The sequence below is a fragment of the Dermacentor andersoni genome, chromosome 4 (assembly GCF_023375885.2).
Source record: "Dermacentor andersoni chromosome 4, qqDerAnde1_hic_scaffold, whole genome shotgun sequence".
In the NCBI taxonomy this organism is placed as follows: Eukaryota; Metazoa; Arthropoda; class Arachnida; order Ixodida; family Ixodidae; genus Dermacentor; species Dermacentor andersoni.
The window spans coordinates 93,577,966-93,597,805 of NC_092817.1; the positions used below are offsets into that span (position 1 = coordinate 93,577,966).

General features: G+C 42.5%; 1 protein-coding gene across 1 annotated transcript in view; it reads right to left on the minus strand.

Annotated features, from left to right (window-relative positions):
• LOC126536481 (sorting nexin-17-like) overlaps positions 1–19,840 on the minus strand; it is a 39,865-nt gene that overhangs the window by 16,052 nt on the left and 3,973 nt on the right. Inside the window, exons 3-9 of the mRNA XM_050183464.3 lie at positions 18,875–18,992; positions 17,364–17,539; positions 16,013–16,100; positions 13,278–13,362; positions 9,609–9,771; positions 1,897–2,037; positions 200–262 (exon numbers count right to left, since the gene is read on the minus strand). Of these exons, the coding sequence (XP_050039421.1) occupies positions 200–262; positions 1,897–2,037; positions 9,609–9,771; positions 13,278–13,362; positions 16,013–16,100; positions 17,364–17,539; positions 18,875–18,992 (834 nt within the window). The remainder of the gene's footprint in view (positions 1–199; positions 263–1,896; positions 2,038–9,608; positions 9,772–13,277; positions 13,363–16,012; positions 16,101–17,363; positions 17,540–18,874; positions 18,993–19,840) is intronic.

Consider the following 19,840-nt stretch of genomic DNA (forward strand, 5'->3'; position numbering starts at 1 on the left):
TTTTTATAATGCAGGTCATCTCTTGCCAGAAGTGGACATCACACCTGTAAACTGCTGCTAATGACATTTCTGAGCCCTTTTAAGGCACTGCGAACAAGCACATGACACCCTGATATTAGATATATATACTCAACATTCTGAGAATACACAATGCTTAACTTTAACATGAAAAGGACAGTGATGCCATTTATTGACTCACAGCTGTTGTGATCCTCCAGCATCGTATTCTTGTGACTCGAAAGCTGATTTCTTTGTACTGGTCCTATTGAAAAACAAAGAGAATGGGTAGGTAAAATAAAGTAGCTTTTTTTCTTTTCTTTTCTGCAACTGAAGCCCAAGATTGGACACTTTCTTCATGCTTACCCTGATACAATCCTCCATTTTGCTTCTTTCTCACTGTATATTAATCAAATTGTTATTTAAGAGTGGTATTTCTTAGCATTAAAACATTAGCTTTTTTGTAGAAGCCATGGGACAACACGTACAAGATGCATTTACAAAATTCATTGACAATTACAATACTCCCTAATGCGAAATTTGAGTGTAGCCGTTTAGGTCTTTCGAATTCGCGATATACTGAGGCAAGGACTTTGAATCTGAACAGCAGGGTCTTCTCGGTGGCAACACTGAGCCTCTGCTCGGGCACCTCATTTAGCATCAGCGGCAGACGACGCACTGCCACCGGTGGTGTCACTCATAGTTCAGAAAGAAAGCATAAACACAGGAACGCGTGGCTCGCGTGGAGCGCTTTCTCAAGCAGCAGCGGTGCAGGCGAAGTAGCACAGGTGCAGAGGATTTAAAGCCCACTTTGTTTCTACATGTGGTATCAGTGAATGCGTGTGCCGCATGCCTTAGTAATGGCGTTATTGGTAACCGGGTGACGGTGCACGCTGCTATGGCACCAACTATGACACCCTTTCACCATGCTTTCCTTCCCCACTTTCCTCCTCATGCTTCCGCTCTACCCTCCTCCTCTGCTTTCCTCTAGCACTCTCTTTGCTTTCGCTGCCTTTCATCCTCTGCTGTGCTCCGCGTCCGCTCTATTTCTTCATCCCAACGCTGAGGTCGACGCTTAATGCAGGAACGGGTGACTAAGAGCTGCGTCCTAACATGAACTTAGCATGCACCTCTATTAGAAAATGCCGCACCAGGGCACGGACACATGAAATGAGGTGACTGGTTAAGACATCTGTGAGAACACAGACCCCCTTTCTGCTGCCCCCAGTCACTGTGGCAAAGCAGCATATGCTCATTCTAAATTTGCAAAAAAAAAAGGACAATTTCTGTCCCTTCGGTGAGGAGGATGGACTTTACACTGAGTGAACAGGAAGTTAAATAAAAAATGTCCAAGAGTGAAACATTCTCTGTTCGTCCAGCTTTTGGTTGCCCTGTAAGCAAGCTCGTCACCCAAACACTCACAACAAAAAGTGAGCTGACAGGCTTTCCTAGTCTTCTACTATTGTTTATGAAGACGAAACCCTCCACCAAATTTCCTTTTGTTTATATCCCGAGCAATACATTCTCATGTGTATGTCACCATTTTGTCTTAGTGGCACAACCCAAACGGCTGCAATTTAGTTGCACCGTTTGGGTGGGGATGCATTACAGATTGACCAAGTGGGGGATAAATCCCGAGCTTGTTTTCTGTGCTAGCCGCGCATGCAGCGTAACCCATGGACCCTACATGACCATATTATCCTGAATAATGTGATCACAGATATTTATGCAAGCACACACTATGCAATGCATATCAGAATGAAAAGGATTATCACTATTTGGAAATAACATAATGCACACTTTCTCTCAATGTTCGAATTTGGCAGCGGCACATAATAACTGCTTAGCAATATCATATCAATAAGTGAGATAAGAACCCTTAAACTAATGCCCACTTACCTGTGCTAAGGCAAGCCTGAAGTTGAGCTCTCTACCACCAGCACTAATGAGAACCCGAGTATCAGGCTGTGGATAGTCGCAAAAGCAGGGAGCAAACTGGAGATAGCCGTAATACTTGAGAGTCCGTGCCAGTTGTAGATACTACAGGAATAAAAAGGAATTCAGTAACACAGCCATAACTGCACACCACATGTTCTCTGCAAAAAATTAATACCAATAAGTAAGCAGCACTAGCTTAATAATGAGCTTATATTCTGCCCAACAGTACTCTGTCACACTTTTTATGGATTTGCAACCAACAATTCAATAACATAAAAGGTCTTACAGAAGTGGCAGACAAGACAGCCAAGAACCAGAATGAATGTACAGTATGGTTCAACCTTAAAGGGAACACCTAGCAGGTAACAGAGCTAACTTAAACCCTTCTACTTTATCGACAAACAATAATGGCTGGTTGGGATCCCCCAGCATCGTATCCATGCGACTCAAAAGCTGATTTATTTGTACTGGTCCTAAAGCAAAAGGAAGAAAACCAGGCGGGGAAAATAAACTTGCTTTGTTCTCTCTCATGAAACTGAGTCTGGTGAAGGGGCCCTTCACCAGGCCACATAGCAAATTTTGGTCGTACACTGGAAGTTGTTGCGTGTCCTTTAAGGAGTGTGCTACCGCAAGAATTTTTCAAAATAGTTCATTAATATCAGAGAGAGCAATATTTGAAGTGTGGCAAACACATGATTTCAGGAGGCGAGCATCACTGCCAACAACATACACTTTCTCCACTTGCCCCCATCTAGCCTCCGCAAGGGAAATTCCTTCTCCGAGTTCTCCCATACCAGAGCCAGAGGATCATGTGACGGATAAGTCACTGGACCCGCCTTCGTTTTTTTTTTTTTTTTTTCTCTCTCTCTCACCCATTTTTGCCAAGCGGTGCACTTCCGGTGAGTGTCTCGTGCACAACTGGGGCGCGATCGGAGATATTCTGTTCGATACGCGTTCTGTTCAGTTGCTGCAACGTCACAAAGTTGCAGTATGCAAAATTTGTGACAGCGGGGCGGAGAGAGCAGCCAATCAGGAAGCGGTGACCTCCCCGGAAGTTTACTTCCGTCGTTTGTCGTCTGCTTGCAAACGGTATACTACAAAACCAAATGTTTCTCGTCTTCCAAATGAATTAAATCTTTATCTAAAGAAATGTATTTTTTCTTCTCAAGCCCAAACACGTTTTCAAATAGTAGTATGTGTGACTACTGCAATTTATAACTATTAGGTTCTTTGCGTTGTCCCTAGGTGGTGTCGCGCACAGCGAGAAGAAAAAAGAAAAAGAAAACGACGGGAGGAGAGGCGCACTTTTCAAGGGGCAGCGACAACATTCCAGTGGCTCGCTGGCACCAATGATGTTGTTGATTTCTCTGTACAACCAACGAATTATTTGTTTCGAGAAACAAAAACAACGCCGGAATTCACTTTCTGCCATTTCTTCAAACGCGTTTCGCACCGCCACCCGCTCTCCTCCAACAGCAACAACCTAAGTTCCCAACGGAAGCGCCATTTTCTCGAATTAAACTTTGGATTGGATTCAAACGTGCTATTCCAAAGCCGAAAAGGCCGCCTGTTGGATCCAATCCAATCCACCAGACGCGCCATGCGAAGCCGTATGATCGCCCCAAACTTCTCAACTCCCGTCGCGTTCGGACGAAATGCTCGGTGGGCGGATGAATGACAGGAGCGTGTCGTCATATTGACGTCGCCAAAAACGGGGCAGTGCCCCGCGGCTGGCGACGTCGGCGCGGAGTAGGCCAATCGCGCGCGCCGGTAACCGAACGAACGCGCCGAACAACCATTTCCGATCGCACCCCTGTTGCGTTTGTCTTGTTTTGCGCAGTACACAATTTTGCGTGCTCGGCACGAGTACACCTGATTAGAGGTATAAGTAGGTGTCACAGTCACGAGCAACGAGGCAGACGTAAGCGGATCAAAGAGCATGATTGCGCATTGGAACCCGACAGAAAATGGCATATAGCTTCGTTTGCTGCGTGCGTGACTGCACGACATTAGAACTAGCAGATGAAATGGAAGTATGGTCCCTCTTGCTATCCCTCTTACTCTAGTAAAACAAAGACTCACAGACATCCGGTTCGTAGGTTTTATTAGGCCTCTAAACTTTAAATTGTCTACTGAAGCAACAGGTCAAACAAATAACTGATGTTGCCTTGAATAATTCTCGAAGTCGCCTATTACTGAAAGTAATGTCACAGCACTGGAATTTATGCAAGCACACTTGTGCGATTGGCACAGTGAAATTTCAGCTCCTAGTGCGGCGCGCAGCAGTGTAGTACTTTGTAGACGTGATCGTTAGCATACATTGCATGCACTGTGCTCGTCAGCTCAATACGGCCAGACCTGGTGAAGGGCCCTTTGCAATGCTATGCACACAATCGTGTACATTCTACAAATACATTTATTACAGAGCATTTGCTGAAAAGTAGGCATTTTTGTTTAGTTTACCTGAATCTTGTGCTTCCTCTCTGGCAATCTGCATGCGTACAGCCCCACCTAACTAAAGATCCATTACCTATGCACCAAAACGAACAGCTTGGTGATGCCTGTAGCAGCTTCAACAGGTAAATAAAACTTTTCTCATTTTCCCAAGTGCTCTGTAATGTTTACAAATTTGTCAAATAGGTAAAATCCTTCAGACTGTACACACAACAAAGTATATTCCCTTGCTCCTAAGAGTGCTCTGGCAGCAGCAGAATTAGTGCACGGTCATAAATATGTAGAAAGTGTGATAATGGGCGTGAAGTGACCCCCTTCGCTCGTCACATGCGATAACCAGCCGCGTGCCGCGATAACCAGCAGCTCCTACTTTCCTTTTTTTTTTTCAGAGCTCTTGCGTGTACTCTTAGCAACATTCTAGATGCAAAAGTCTCACAACGTGACAAAACACTGAGCGGAAATGACATTGCTTCCAGTAACATACAACATTTCGGTGAAAACGATGAAGATGAGGTTGGCCAGAAAAGACTTATTCCCAGTGTTTTGCCCGCAAAGAAGAAAACAAGCTGCCAGATGCATTACTGCAAGAAATACATTCTTCAGACAACATTCAGAGGAACTTTCAATTGAGAAGGAAACAATATTTTCCTCGACCTAAGACGAAATGCTACAGCCTCACAGGCAGCAAGATGACCCGTCTACTAATCAATACAACTATATTTGAAAAGTACGTACCCAAATGTTTTTAATACATCACAGAGCAAGCCTACACAGTATTCAAACACCCTGTGGAATTCGGGGTTGTCGTGGTCTCAGAGTCTGATGTCACACTGAGGGTCTCTTCTCCAGCCTATGCCACCGGTGCATCTCAAAACGGGTAACTGGCCTACGCTAGTGGGGCGCCAGTCACATGGAGGCTAGGAGGGCACATGCAGTTGTCCGAATTTTTACCATGAGAGTTGTCAACTTTTTTATGAGTACGTAGTAACGAGGTTGGAGGAATAGAACGGGGCATTTATTCACAAGGGGGAAAAAGGGCAGACTTATTTACAGGGAAAAGCATACTCGTACTGGCCGGAGCATGGAGCACAGTACATGTAGCACGCACCTACAGGCTACACGTCAGAGCAGACCACATCGTTCTGGGAGAGCACACTCCACACATTGAGGATGTCTCTTAAACACCCTCTGTCTTCTCAAGATCACTCGCTAGAGAAATGGGTACTGTCCCAATCAACCAGCCTGGTGGTTCGTATCGCCACAGCACACAGCCTCCGAGAAGAAGCTTGACACAAAGGCCATGTGCCACCCCCCCAAGCTGATCCTGGCAAGGGGGAAGCAAGCATGCTAGACCAAAAGTTTCACTGACGACCAGGGATAGGTCAATGACCCAAGCTCGCCAAAAGGTAAAGCTTCTCCAGGTCCTGCCATCTTTTGCTGAAGTTCTGGGAAAACCTCCATCGTCTTGTTCTCACACCGACCTCTAATTTGCCATCACTGTCAGCATCTCAGTGTCCACGTTGACTCGGTGGAATGTTGTTTGACGTTAGTACCACAATGGCCCCTGCCTACGCTCTTTGGCAAATAAGCCAAACATAACAACCTCTAAACATCAGCAAATCCTAAGAAAGAGGGAAGCTCTTTACTGTATATCAAAAATTACCCAGAAAGAGGAAGGACAAATCTCCTAAACTTGGTGCATTTTCAACTACAGGTCGCAGAGACGCTAATTACATCTGTGCCAAGCGCAAGGAAGCGTGGAAAATTAACGCATGACATTCAAGACCTGCGCCTGAACTGCTCTAGGAAAAAACATGTTGAATGACCAAACGCAGATGCCCAGTAAGATGCCGTTGAGCACTGGCCTGAAGCTCGGGCGGCAGCAAGTAGAGATTTGTCCAGATGGAATATTGAGGGTCACTCGAGAATATTTTACATGAAGTGCCAGGTACCACTGAGTCACACCAAGAAGCGAAGTCACTTCTTACCATTTCACAATTAAATCCCTATGCTAATTTCATTACCACTGATTACTTTGCATGCACTTGTGTAAACTCCTGCAAAAAATAAACCATTTTTGTTTTTATTCACAACCTTGTCATTTCGTCTTATACCCTTGACACATGGGCAAAACTGAAGTCCTTTGCAGTAAACCTCTTTTGTTACTCTGAAGGACCTTTTGCAGAAAGGAGTTGCACCGATGACACATGGCACTGCACTAACTTTTTTAAGTGGTTCCTCAGATGAATGCCACAAGAAAAAAGCACTGGTTGTTAGTGCAGCAAGAGAGAAAACATTTTTAAAAAGCTGCGTATTTGGATTACATTTAGCTACTGTAGAACCCAAAAGCTTTTTTTTTTTGTTGTTGATGGCTTATAATGCACATATTAGTTCATTCTATTTGCATTTTTGCGCTCTTAGCAGCAATTTAAGTTGGTCTAGCAACTATGTACAGTCGGTGTTTTGCTATGCTGCAGTGTACTAGAATAGCTGTGCATGCTGTATTTATTCTGGTGCTGGCCACATTTCTGTTGTCCGTTTTCACGTCTTTTTGTCCCTTCCTTCGTGTGTGCAGGTGTAACGAGTTTTATTGAATGTGTTATTCACACAATTGTAATCGCATGACAGAACTGCGCATTTGCATCATGGTTCAGCGAAACGCTAGCAATGAAGCAAGAGTTGAGGTCACTCTGACGCTTGTCGCTCTCGGATCTCTTGAACATGAGATAAACGCAGCCAAGGCGAAAGTGGAAAACATCAAACGTCCACTCATCATGAGTATGCTTCATGTTGACTGCTTCGGCAGTGTCCCCTCAAGCCGCCAACCGCAAAAGGTGGGCCTACATGCTCAACGAACAATGGTTTCATGATGTTAACACACCAAAGACAACGCAGGAAATGACACTGCCTGAATTCAATACGGTGGCACTAGCGACGTGATGCGAGCGTTTTAGAGTATAGCTAGAGTAAATCTTCACTGTTCGACAAATCACAGAACTCCACAAAATTAATTTTCGCAAGGTAAAAAAAATACATATGGGGCACTGTAGCTGTGTAATAGGCTTCCTTCTATTGACGAGTTGTGAACGCTCTATGTGAGAGTAACTCCTTCTCCGCTCGAAAAGTAGATGCGCTATGTCCTTTCCCACAAAGAAACTTTGCCTTAAGGGAGAAACTCCTTTATCATGTGTCACTGCGCTTGAACGCCTTTCCGGTATGTGTCCCCTTACCTAAAGGACCTTAGAGTGCCCGAGTGTCAGGGGTATTGCCTGACACACGGGTTTAGAGTGCAAGAACTTTTGTTTTTTTCATGGAAAATGCCAAATGTTGAAAAAAGTTAACATAGGCATTAAAGAGTAGTCTGCACACCTTCATGTCGCAAACTAGGTGTTATCAGTACCCAAATATAATAAATGGGTGTTCCCTTTAACAGAGAACTGCACTGTACTTCTTCCATGGCTCAGAACCCGCTCCTCTGCTCTTTGGAGTACCAAAAGCTCTCTTGGGTTCACACATAGTGTGAATCCTCGCATGGACGCATGAGACAGGGTGCAGCGTTAAGAGTGCAGGTTTTGGGCCTGTGTGAGCGTATACCGTATTTACTTGCATAATGATCGCACTTTTTTGTAAGAGAAATTTACGCAAAATCGGGGCTGCGATCATTACACGGGTTAAATTTCCCGTGAAACGGAAAAAAAAATTTTTTCCGTCCCGCGTTTGCTGCGGGACACCAAAACAAAAAATGGTGGCCGACGGAGCAAGCCGAACGCGCCGAACGCGATCTTTTTTCTTCTCGTGAGTACATTACGTGCATTGAAACAGTTTCTGCCGTATCAGTAATGTATTCATATCGTTAATATCGGCAAGTCTGCGACAATAACGTAGCCATGTCCGCTTTGAGGGGACAAAAACAGATGGGCGCGCTTGGCTGACAGTGACATAGAAACACATGGCCGGCATGCTGCGGAAACTGCGGCATCTGTCTTCACTACTATCCTAATACGGCACGTTTCCGCTAAGGATGGGTGAATATCTTAGCTGTGTTACAAGCGTCGGCGTACGAATAGGGTGCACATTTAATGTATCAGTGTAAACGTGGCTACTATCGTTGCCGCTCGCGGTTTGTTGTGTGCCCACGAGTGCAGATGAAAAGAATCGAAAGGCGCCTTTTTTGTTGTTGACCACAACCATTATAAAGCCTACACATAATAAAGGCAAGTTCGGTTGCAGCCATGTTTTAGTGACGGAAGTGCGGAAAGTGATGAAAGTAATGCAATGAGGCATCTACTTAAGAATGTTTGGTGAGTGCAGACTGCTTGGTTTGTCTTGAAGAGTTGTTCGCGTAGCATTTGACAGATGGTAAGCGTGATCAATATTAGCTAGACTTGGCACACAACTTATCGCTGCGGCAAGTTCGGGGTGCGATCATTACACGGGAAATAAAAAAAATCAAATTTTGACAACAAAATTCAGGGGTGCGATCATTACGTGAGTGCGATCATTATGCGAGTAAATACGATACACTGTTTACAGTTTTCACAGTCTTAACAAGCCAACTATATTACAATCTAGATTCGCTACATGCAGAAGCAGGACCTTTGCAATGCAATCTGTGACTTATGAAACTTGTAACTGGCAGGCCTTCAGGCATAGCTATGAATTTGCTTCACCATCTGCGAGGTGTTTTGCTACTTCTGAAATAGCCTGGCTTCCCAGCTCATGGTTTCGCATATTTGCGAAGTGCCGAACTTTCCAAACATTGTAAATGTCAGTGACTTGTGCCAAAGCTTCTCGCAGCACCGCAGCAGTCATAATCAGTGTTTTTATCAGGGTTCTGCATGAAGTGCTCACGCCAGCTGGCAACAGCAAGCACAAAGCTCATGGAAACCGCACACAAGGTTATCAATGTCCAACTTCATATGCACTGCGTGAGGTATCATGATTTTTTCCCTCACAATGAAAATAAGGCCTGTCCTTTATAAAGTTCAGGTGCAGCCTCATAACACATAACCAACCAGATGCCAGCAATGGTGATGAACTTAAGCATCATGCTACAGATAACACTGGCATTGTGTGTATAACTAAAAAATTGCACTGCCATGGTAAAAAAAAATCTTGCAGTGCAGATGTTCCTTTTACCATGCCAGTGCGGAGAATTGACTTCAGTGTTTGCAGAAGTTCTGCGGAATTGCACTGGATACGGTAAAAAACAAGCAGACCTCCTTTTTGGAGCCCTTGGCTTGAAGGGTGGCTAGCTGTCGCTGTGTGTCTTTGGGCACAACCACCCAGCCACGTTCCACGTCACTTAACGTCTGCACGTAGGCTAGGTTCAGAGCTACACGGTCATCCATCAGTGCATTGTCCCAACCGCTGTCCCAGTAGCTGTTGTTACAGGAAAATAAGAAGAATTTGTCATTATTGCATGAACTAGTAGAAAGGTAATAACAAGCTTGAACTTCTGTTGACAAAAAAATTACAGGGTCTCTTAAGATCTCTCTTAAGAGGTGAACGGCGAAAGCCTACTCTTCCTCCTCTTATCATTTGCCTCTTTCTCGTTGCCTCTTTTCTTTCTCTTCTTTCTTTTAGTCATTACTGCTCACTACTAAGCTTTTTAGTCAATTATAATCAATTGTGGTCATTACAAGCCATTGTTAGACATGTCGGTCATATCATAGTCATTAGTATTCATTACAAGTCATTTCAGTCATCATTAGTCATTACTGGTCATTACTAAGTGTTTTTAGTCATTTCTAATCAATTGTAGTTGTTACAAGTTGTCCTTAGACACATTGGTCATTTCATAGTCATTACTAGTAATTACAAGTCATTTCAGTCATTATTAGTCATTACTGCTCACTAGTAAGCATTTTTAGTCATTTGTAATCGATTGTGGTCATTACAAGCTGTAGTTTGACATACTGGTCATTTCGTAGTCATTTGAAGTCATCACAAGTCATTAGTAGTCATTGCTACCAATTACTAGACATTTCTAGTCATTTCTAATCAATTGTGGTCATTACAAGCCGCCGTTAGACATATTGGTCATTTCGGAGTCATTAGTAGTCATTACAAAGCATTAGTAGTCATTATTAGTCATTACTAGTCATTATTAACCTCTACCAATCTCTACTATAATGTCATCATTCACGAACTGTCACTATCAATCATTTTTCATTCTTTAAGCTGTCTTTAATCTGTCTACATATGGCATAATGATGCTTCGGCGGACACTGGCGGTCAGGTCTGCTGACACAAACTTCACTATGAATCTAGAAAGGCTTTCGCCTTAAAAGAATTGAAGCCAGTCAGTGCTAACATGTTAACAGGAATACTACTGTGACCACCACTAAGTTCAAAAAACTCGTCCTCAAAATGTGTCATGAAATATGATTTTTTGTTTTGTCCCACAGTGCATCAGAAAACGCTTTCTGGGGAGCTTGTAAGTGGGATGCCACTGCATTGTGATGCACTTTTAAGTATGGATGTCCCAATACTGGTGCTTCTCTTTGGATTTCTGCTAAAAAGACCGGACTAGCATTGCTCAGTTTCAATTCCACAAATGATACTGCATGCTAAGTAATTAAAAACTGATTTGTGGGCTTGTTTAACCCTTTGAAGGTTTTTGCCGTACATGTACGGCGGTGGTTTTCTGTCCCGCAAGGTCTTTGCCGTACGGGTACGGTTTCGTCCCTCTGTTTGAAATTTCGTGCCATAATGACGATGCGTGCTAACTGGGAGGTGCTGCCACCTCTTAGGACTTACAAGAAGCATTTGAAATTTGTGCTACCTTCTTGGGGAGATAAACAGAACTGATTTCTAGCTTCAGTGGATCGCGCAGACTGCGGCAACACCCCTTTTGCGGTTTCGGTTTCGCCGCGTGATCGCAACAGAGGCGCGCGAAACGTCATTTTTATCTCTGTTGGCACTCTCTTGCAGGGCGGTGGAAGTTGATTTCTATCTTGATTGGCACTGCTCTTAGCTTCTTTATCACTGGCGCTTGCGAGGTATTCTCGGTCTCAGCGGCAACACGCTTTCACGGTTTCGGTTCCGCCGCGTGATCGCAACGGAGGCGCACGAAATGTGATTTTTCTTTGTCGGCATGCTCTCGTAGGGGCGGCGGAAGTTGATTTCTATCTTGATTAGTGCTGCTCTTAGCTTGTTTTTTACCACCGTTCACGAGGTATTCTTGCTCTCTGTGGCAAAGCGCTTACGCGAGAGGGTGCCTCAGACCTCTGCCCAAGGCAGCCACACGCAGAGAAGATGTCATGTGTGCATCAACACAACTCGTCGCTCCAAGAGGAGACCAGACACGTACTTTAGGTGTGCAGACTGTGATAAGGCGCTGTGCGTAGACCTGTGTTTCAAGGAGTACCACACTCTGAAATAATATTGAACATTTAGCAGTTCTGAGTCATGCCGACACCAAAATACTGTTCCTAATTTTTTTTTTACTATTTATTTCCGACTTTATACATTTTGTACATTCAAGATCCGTAATAAAGTAATTTGACCACCTGGGAAAGTTTTTTTCAAAATAATTCGACCCTCAAAGGGTTAACTAGCTATATGATAACTGACATTTATTGTGCAAGCCATGGCCGCCTTATAAACTGATCCAGTTGAGGTGGCAGAATTCCCCTCGTGACAAATGAAGGATTATTTAAAAACCTGTACCTCCTAAGGAAATAAAGGAAGAACTGAGGTTCCGAGGTTTGGCTATAGAAATTTAACATAAAAAAAAAAACAGACCAATAAGTTGATTAATTGATTGGTTGTAGCATCCAACATCCACACACAGGCTACGATAAATGCTATAATGCAGGACTGGATGAATCCCGACCAGCTGGAGTTCTTTAATGTCCATATACATGGTGTTTCACTTAACTTGTGCCAAGGATATTAAAGAAGTGGTTAGCCGCAGCTGAGTGAAACCAACAGCATACGGTTTGCTGTCATGTGGCACTCCTTAGAGTATGTTTTATATATCACTTAATTAGTTATTTAACTAAGATGAATTATGCAAAATTTTTAATCACTTTAAGGCCAAGTGCGTTTCGTTGTGTTATAGAGAGGGTTCAGAAACAACTGATCTAATTTTTTGTGGCAACATATACGCTGCGTGGTGATTTTTTTTTCAGCATTTAAAGATAGCCCATAAAATATGAAATAAAACCATGTGACTGCAATATGATAGCGCGAGTGCAGTTATGTGGTTTTATTTCGTATTTTGCAGGCTTTCTTCAAACGCCGAAAAATATCGCCACACAGCATGTCCGTTGCCACAAAAATCGTATTGGTTCTTTCTGAACCCCCTCTACAAGACTATGACACACACTTGGCCCTAAAGTGAATATTAATATTTTGCATAATTCACCTTAGTTAATCAACTAATTAAGCAGAATATAAAAATACTCTAAGGAGCGCCACATGATGGCAAACCATATGCTGTTGGTTTCATTCAACTGTGGCTAACCACTTTTTAAAAATTCTTGGCACAAGTTACGTGAAACACCCTGTATATCTAAGCATACCAACATTTTTTAATTCCATCATTGTCAAAACACAGATGTTGCAGCTGGGAATAAAACCCACCACTTCTCGCTTGTACCAGAACGACATACAAGAACAGCAATGACGAAAACGCTTCTGTTCTTCATTGCAAAGAGGCCAAGCCCACTACAAAACACAAAGTGCAAATTAAATTTACCATGCATACAGAATGTGACGTACAGGGTAGACATGTGCCAAGTGCTCTACAACACTATCGCCCTTTCAAATGTTTGAGTAAAACATAAAAATTATCCATTATAAGTTACATTCAGTCATTTTGAACTACACTTATTTTATTCAAAGCTTAAACAAAGCTGGAAAATGCTTTGCTGGCATACCTTTTCCTGATAACAATACAGTGACCTGGACCAGCTGATGTTTGGGAGAGGTAAGGGGCCTCAAAGTTTTCTAGCCGTTTCTGAACTGGAAAAGCAAAGAGGCAAGAAAATTATAAAGAGTACTTCAGGAAGTGCATGCATAACTTGTCAACTTCTCTTGCTTCAAGGAAGTTGAAAATTTTGAGAGTCCTGGCAAACACTAGACAATTTGGTAAAACTCAGTTTTATAAGTGCTCTGCTTTCTTCTATTTTCTCTATAGCAAAATAGTTCACATTTATGCAGGCATCTATATATGAAATAAAATGTGTTATCATCGTAAAAACTGATAAAATTATAACTAACATTTGGAGCCCCGTATCGGCTAATTGTCACAATATTGGTGAAAAAACAGCGAGGTATACACAAATATAATGGCACAGTGAGCATGAATTAATGTTGAGCATATTGCCTTATATACAATGTAGCGTTTCTCGTGATGTGTAAACAGTGCGTGATAAGCCTAACAGTTGACGTGCTGATGGCCACTTTAATTACGATAGCAATTATATAGACACTCCAGGCGCATTTCTGCCGTCGCTGTGGGCGTCACCGTAATGTTCCGTACAAAGGCCAAGAGCGATAACATCGATGCTGCTGTATGTGCGAGTGAAAGCTTGCGAGGGTGAGCGGACGATGGCAGTTCAACCTCACGTGCACAAGGGAGAAAAGTGGGGAGGAAGCACACCGCCTTTTGTCACGCATAACACACTGGGGGGAGGGGGTTCTACTCCAGCAGCTGCCGCGTATGGCGTGGGCCCTATCTTGAAAGCGATCTGCGATGAGTACAGAGCCTAGGTGTGCCAGGGACACATAGCTTCATGTGCACTGTGTTCTCGCCGCTCAGTTCGCGTTGAAGCGAGAGGCAGCATCAAGCTAAATTCATTCTCTGCTGCTGCTGCTCCTCCTCGACGAGCAAGATGTGTTAATGTTTGCCTATGCATGCGTGACACCATGCTTATTAATTTAATTTGTAAGCGAATGTTTACGAGTTTGCACAGCCGACAGAGCTACTATCCTTACTTCGTATAGGTGTCTACTAACTTGCTATCGCAATCAATGCTTTGCCTTTCATATGAAACTGCGACTTTTTCTGGATAGATTACTGATGCCGAGCTCTAGTCAATTTGATGCCTTTTTGACAGCATGTCACAAGCATGGTGCCCTTTCCCAATGTAATTTTCTCACTGCTTTGTGCATAATTTGAGGTTCTCAGGCTTGCCAATGCTAGAGGTAGTTCCACAGTCGTTACACAGCTTCTTATGAACCACACCAGATGGGACTTCATGTGTACAAGCTACATACTAGGGACATGTACAAGGTGCAGAATGCCAAAGTTTGGCTTTCATTCACTTGTTTCTGTGTTGAGCGTGCACACTAGCTTAAGTGTATTTCTACCTCACCAAATGAGTTTTCCTCATAAAGTTATTTTGTGGCACTTTTTTTAGCAGATGAAATTTCATTCTGGAGCAGATCGGAGCAGATAAATTCCGATTTTACAGCAGTCCGTAACACAGATATATTATTATTTCAGCCGTCTGGAGCATACAAGATTTAATTTAGAGCATTATTATAACTAAGTGGGGTAACAGTCAAAAGCCTTTGCTTTCTGCAGCATTAAATAAGTGTTCAAGAGAAGCCTAAAGGCGTTTCTCCTACTACTTTTATATCAAGTGCTGGTGAAGTGATTGGAGGTGTTTTCCAAAAGAAGTTGTGAAGACACTACAGTTAGTGAACCCAGCAGTGGTTTATTCAAAGATATTTCTAAGTAATGTAACAATGCCAACTAGCTCAAACCAAGATTATGCATGTGGCTGATTTTGCTTTGCCACTCACTAGAAGAACCCAGACGTCTGGCAACCACATTGAGTGATTGAGTGTATGCCCACTCAATAAGCTAAAGGGAGCAACATTCCTCTTCTCCTGGCCTCCCCTTTTCTGAATCCCCTAACCGCACGCACCTTCCCTTAGGACTCACCCTCTCAGTTCAAGCTTTTTGATCACGGCAGTCGTAGTACACAACAATGCAAGTGACATGATACTAGGATTCACGATCATGGGGCTGCGCACTATGATAAGGAGCAACTATCATGGCAGCGGCACGAGTCAAAACAAAACAAAACAAGGGAAAAGACGTGGCCAACAGCATGAGTTTTCACGAAAAAGGCACCAGCACAACCATGTGATTCCGCTTCACCAACAGTTAGGTGCAGATTAGCTCCAGACCTCCTGTGTCTGGAGTTTTATTCATGGGACTTAATTGGGTGTTGCTGTTCATGCCCACTGGCAGCCGGAAGACAAAAGTTACTTTTACACGCCCTCAGAGATCAACGACGCAATGCCCTGCGCTGCATTGGTGATCGTTCACTGACACCTGCCACAGCTGTTCTGGCACAGCTTGGCACAATTTCGGTTATTTTTCCACTTCTGGCGTAATTTGGCACACCTATCTGCTTGAATATCAAAATGGCACAATTGGCGCAGTATTCCAAACCCTGCTCATACTCAAGGCGACAAAGAGCTTTTAATCACATTGAACCTTGCTTTCTTTACTTTCACATCAGCTTTATCAATATAATTGCTCAAGCTGATAAAGCCTTATGTAACAGCTTGTCTTCTTGCATGTGCTCGTGTCATGAAAAATTATACAAGTATTAAAACACACAATGTCTTGAACATAGCTTAATTTGAAACTCACTGATTATGTCCGCGTCTGTCCTTTTTACTAAAAACAAAGCAAAGTAGCATATGAGGTCTGGAGGCAATCCAATCTCCCTTGCTACTGCCTGCAATGAGAACACAGAGAGTGATAAGAGCCTGTAACTGAGGAAGCAGATTTAAATGATGACAGGTAAGCTACCATGATCAAATTTTTTGAAGTTTCCTCTTGCTTCAGGCAAGACAATTATAACCTGATGTTTGCAGACACTAGTTATAGCCGGTACAGAAAAATTTAGGAAGCAAGTGAATAGTGCAATTTGGGCTAAAACATCTGTGCCGCTTCAATTATATCTTGGCAATCCATTTGTAAAGAAAAAAAAAAGAGAGCAATACAAACAAAACATTTTTTAAACCCTTTTGTAGAAGAGCCTATATTTTTTACAAGACTCAGCTTTTTCTGTGAGGTATTGAATAACTGAGGTGCTTAGAAATAGTTAACAACAAATTTCACTTTGCTATGCCAAGCCGTTTATTTTTTATAAGTGGGATGTATTTGTCCCACTGACACTAAATGTTTTTTTTCAAAGAGTAGGACACATATGTCCCATTGACCCTCTAGGGTCCGAATGCAAAATATTTTTCACCACTTCCCTCATGACCCAAAACTCTCAAAATATTTCTTTCTCATATAAGCAAATCAAGTTGAAGGCAGCGTCGCCAACTCGTCTTTCGTTTTAGCATCTTTTCTGGCTCATCAAAAGCCTTCTTTCATGGCAAGAATGAGTTCTTTGTTATGGTACAAAGGTGATTAATTAACACAGCCCAAGTGGTTTACCTATTTAGTGTGCCTTTAAAATTTATTTTTGGTCCTATTAGTAGCGGCTTGGTGGTGCTTCATAAGGGTCACCTCGATTGTGACAATATACTGCTTCCAATATTGAATATAGAAATAAATTTTAGAGTTAACAGCAATATTATGTTACAATTCCTTATTTCTACTGTTAGTGCTCTATGACTTCATGAGTGTTGAGGAAACGTTTAGATGACCTCAGTCCAGGTACCTGAACGAACTATGAAGGCTATGTGAAGTAGATACAATCGACCGCAAACGTTTGTGGGGCACTGGTTCCACAAGAAATGTTAATTTTGGCTCTGTTTAGAAATGGCACTTATAATTTTATGGATCACAGTGGTGGTCGCAAAAACGACTTTAGATTAAAACTTTGAATTCAAGGCTATGCGCCCTGGTTTCACTGAAATTCAGTTCTTCGCGACTCTTGTGTGCGGTAAAATTTTGCAATTGACTGTACTCTTGCAACGCAGCCTAAGCATATGCATGCATGCACATACACCCATTTCAGTCACTGCCGTAAGATGAGACAACTTACATCCATAACCACGTCAGTGGGGTCTGTGGAGAGCACAGAGACGGTGACCTTTTGCCAATTCATTAGAAACACGTCAAAGTCAACCTCCTTGGGAGGGGCACCCATGGTCTCCTGCTGAGCAGACAGCAGGAAGCCCGTGAAAGCCTCGTCGGATGAGACACGAGCATCTTGGCTGGCTGCAGAGACAATACAGTCCTGAGCAGGTACTTCTGCTGTTGGCTAACGGCCATCCATCACTACTTATAACGAGTTTTCTCAGCTCACACAAACAAGCAATGAAGGTAGGCATTCAGTATATGCTATTACTTGTCGAGGACTTCAACTTCCACTGTGGCTAATGGCAATATACCTAGCATAAAAAAATGTCTTGAAGAAATTGTTAGCTCAAACCTAAACTAAAATGACACATAACATGCAAATGCAACAGAGCAAAAGGTCAGTAAGCATGATTTCTCATCAAGCTCACCAGACACTAAAACATTCTTCTGTAGCTAAAGATTAGTAGTAAAAGTGCCATTTGTTCCAGGAAGTTCCAGATCCCTCCCCCCCTCCCCTCCAAAAAATGATGAATTGTATTTATTACATGCTCCTAATAATTAATTGCTTTTTTTTTTTTTGCAACATAAGAATTGCTTTCAGAAAACCATAGTGGCTACATGTATACACATTCCTTGTATAAATATGTTAAACAAGACAATATGCAAAGAGAAGGCTACATGTTATATCTTCACTCTTTGTAGTTATGAGCATTAACCCATTTAGATGTCGTTCCAGTCGGGAACTATTTTGCGATTTTACGGTGCTTTGAAGAAAGAGTACTTGCGTGAACAATCCTGCAGTAGTTTATTTCTGAAAACTTCCAAGGCTCTTGTACTCCGCAAACTCTTCAGACACCATCATGTTGTGGGCGATCACCACAGAAACCATTTTCTCTAGACTTTCTCATTGTCACATTTATCTTCAGTGCTCTCACCTGAGGATATTTACTGGTCATTTAACCAGAACATATTTGTCCACAATACTACAATTACCTTAAGGTTCTCTCGGCTCATGCGGAAAAAACATTGCCATCCTCTCAAAGATTTGCCCCTCAAAAAAATAACGCGCAAGTTCCTTCAAGTGATCTGCCAAAGAAGAACTGCCCTCAGTACACAGACACTGAAAAGAAAAGTGCTATAAAGACAAAAGAGTCCACAAAACTTGATGTAACAAACACAAGAAAAAAGAAAAAAAAAGAAAGAGCAGCACGCACAAGCATGTGTGTTGGAAGCGTCCCAACATCTGATCAAAGCCAATATTTTTGTGTGTTGAGAGGGGCTATATACGTGATGGCAAGAAGTTGATATGCGAGATTCGAACCCACATGTAATGAGTAAGTGTTGCTTAAAAATGAATTAAACAAACCCTCTTATGTTGCTCATGACTGTACATGAGCGCATGCAATACAGACAAGCACAAAACACATGAACACTGACACCAAAATCACAGCTGACATGCACACACACACCTACCTAGCTGTATGTATTTTTCAAGGAATCCTCGTCGTTCCTCAGTTTGCGTCGGTGTCAATGGTAACAGCTTTTTCGGTGGGAACGGAGGGAGTGCTGCTGATCCAAACACCTTTTTTAGCTGAAAAATGAAGATTGAATACTATTCTGCAACCTTTTCTACAGAACCAATATGCAAACTCTGCAAAGTGTAGTGACTGGAATGTCGAAGAAGCTCCTCAAAAAATGACAAATGTGATCACAAGTGAGAAACTAGGCATCATACTATGTAATGATTCATTTCATTTTCCATTGTTCCTTTCTTATCATGTACCATGCCAAGTGAGCAGTTTCGGTGATAACGGTGGCACCACAGCCTCTGAGCCAATGGTGTAAGGCAAAAGGCATAATTAAATTGGTCATTACAAATGCTCAAAGAAGCTGCAAGCCTGACTCATCAACCAGACACACGAAATAATTAATTTAATGCATAGAGGAGGTCACTATCACATGTGAAATAAAATAAATAGGTCAAATAGAATTATGTTTCAATATAAGATTAGATCAAGAGAAAGAGCCTTTGTCTAAAAAGTAAATTATCAATTCCTTGGCTTTGCAGTGAAAGGTGTGTGGCTGCATCCCATTGTTTGAATAAACAGAGATATTATGTTGTAACAAAACTCATGGCTTCTCACATAGGCATGAAAAAAAAAAAGGAAAAATAAACTCCAGAAATACCTTCAGCTGTTCTGCATGGTAAAGGTCCTGAACTTTGTTGGCCAATAACATAACCTGGGGCAGTACATTTTAAGGATTTTTTTCATGGGCAATTCATTTCTTCTCATGTGCCCTGCTTAGTAGCTGACCCCGGCAATAGCGAGGGTGCAGCTTTATGCCAGCCAATTATGCATAGCAAGAAGAGTGAAAAATGAAAGGAACTGAAACAAAACATGACTCCTGATTTTTTCTGTTTGAATTGTTTCCATGCAT